This window comes from Theobroma umbraticum, unplaced genomic scaffold, assembly GCF_002168275.2.
Source record: "Theobroma umbraticum cultivar Fairchild unplaced genomic scaffold, ASM216827v3 scaffold_147.0, whole genome shotgun sequence".
NCBI classification, from domain to species: Eukaryota; Viridiplantae; Streptophyta; class Magnoliopsida; order Malvales; family Malvaceae; genus Theobroma; species Theobroma umbraticum.
In genome coordinates, this window is record NW_018397259.1 from 9,608,625 (window position 1) to 9,610,795 (window position 2,171).

Genomic DNA, 2,171 nt, shown 5'->3' on the forward strand with positions numbered 1-2,171 from the left:
TAAAGTCAGATATCACAATTATCATCCCCAGAAAAATTAATAATAGAATAGACAAATGAATAAGTTGATTCAAGCTTTTCTAACAGACACAAGTTGAGATTCATGGCATATAGATTAGCTTGAATCCTAAATCCTGGAATGAAGGTTTCATGGCATTAGGTAAGAAAATGCCGTGGCAAACCAAAATCAAAGAATCATATTATTTCAAGGGATTTTCAACCACAATGATGTCAGAAGAAATGCATATGATGCACTTCCTCCAGTGAGTTATATCACAGGATGAACCATTCCCCACTGCTCTTTCCTCTTTCTATCAAAGAGGTTACCCTTGTTGATCAAATGAAGAAAATGAACATCCTCAATCCTAAGACTAGCAAGTAAAGCAATCATAAGCAGATTGATTAATCAAATGCTTAAACATTACAGAAACTTACCTTTCTCCATTGATGCCCCAGGAACGTTGACACGGAAATGGTATGAATCCTCCATTTCACTAATGTCCCTTAACCCTCTAACTGGTCCAATCGAGCCCGTTGCAGCAGCCCCAGTGAGTGCAACTCCATATTTGGTATGAGCCATCATATTATCCAACTCCTCCCTGGTTGATCGGGAAGGAAGAAATATCATAGCTGGACCGATTGTTTCTGAAGCCTCAGTCTGCTCTCTCGTTGGTGAGGAAAATGTATCACCTGGGCTTGGTGGACCAATGTTATGCACACAACTGAGAGGAGGTACATCAAGAACTGATTGCTGGGGATTCATGCGATTAGGCTCATTATTATCACCTTCTGTCCTGTCAGAGCTGCCAGAAGATTTGTAGACTGTCACATTGGCTCATGAACACTAGCTGAAGCCCTAAGAAACTAAAACTACCTCAGCAATACATTGCCTCCCACTGGTATCTTATGTTATTGAGTTTTTTCAAGACATCAGTAATAAAACTTGGCTTGTTTAATAATCCATTGGAAGAACAAGTAGGAAATCTTATGAAAACAAAACATGGAGAAACACATACCAAATAAACTGTAGTTTAAATACATAGATATCAATTATTTAATTCATCTTTTCTCCTCAGTCATAAAAATCAAACATTAAGAAAGAATAGATTGTAGCTAATTGCAGAGTTAAGCACCACGAGAACAATTTAGTTTTTGCAGAACTATGACACAAAATTCCAAAACTACAAACATAAACAAATAGAGAACTACTGAAACTAGACATTGGCATGCATCAAATCACCAACAACATAATTGAAACCAAAAACTATCACATCTCAAGTAGTTTTGCTCAAACCTTAGAACCCCATCATTGAGATTAAGGGTTCTCAATCTTTCTGATAAATCATCCGCATCTTCTCCGCTACGCACAATCTGAGAATTCATTGCTAAGAAAGTATGATTTTCCTAATGTATATTACACAATTGTAAAAGATGTAGGTTATGGCTGAAATTTACAACCGCGCCTTATATAATGTTCATCAGAGTAATCCAAGTCAACACTCCAGCTGCCTCATTTATTATTTCCCTCTAAAATTATTAATACATCCTACGCAGCCTTCCATATTTTTTTCCTTTTACTGCAAATTTTTATGTTTCCAATAGATTCCTTACTTAATAGCATAAAGAAACTTCCAAGCAATAAAGCTGAATTGTTGCTCTCATTAAAGTAGGAAGATACGCGCATTACACGCGTGTTATACATGCATGAAACACAGTGACTGATGAGAGTCCAGTTTGTAAGTTTTAGATAAAGACACATGTATTAATCAGTGCATATTACACATGTCCACATTCAGACAAGTCCAGTCATCTCTGGATTTCGTATGTGGAGAACACGCGCATAGCATGTGCATACTTCTGATTTTCAAGAAATCAACTTGTCAGCTTTCTTTTCGAAAGCTGACATATGCTACCATTAGATAAGTTACTTTTGGAAAACTTCTGATTTTCAAGGAGCTCTTCAAACCACACAATCAATGCTTCACACCCTCATTCTAAGAAACTCTGACTATGATGCATTGGAAGTTTAATTTTGGAGAAATGATAAAGGACAGATAGTAATCCAGAAAGAAAAAATAGTAAATGCGGGCAGTTATGAATATTTCTTTAGACAACATGGTGAAGAGTGAATGAAATTTGGTTGCATTGGACCTAGATATATCAATTCATTAG

General features: G+C 36.4%; 1 protein-coding gene across 1 annotated transcript in view; it reads right to left on the reverse strand.

Annotated features, from left to right (window-relative positions):
• The window catches only part of LOC110415654 (alpha-crystallin domain-containing protein 22.3-like), a 4,900-nt gene that overhangs the window by 853 nt on the left and 1,876 nt on the right, over positions 1-2,171 (reverse strand). The window contains exon 2 of the mRNA XM_089783438.1: positions 434-802. Within this exon, the coding sequence (XP_089639564.1) occupies positions 434-802 (369 nt within the window). The remainder of the gene's footprint in view (positions 1-433; positions 803-2,171) is intronic.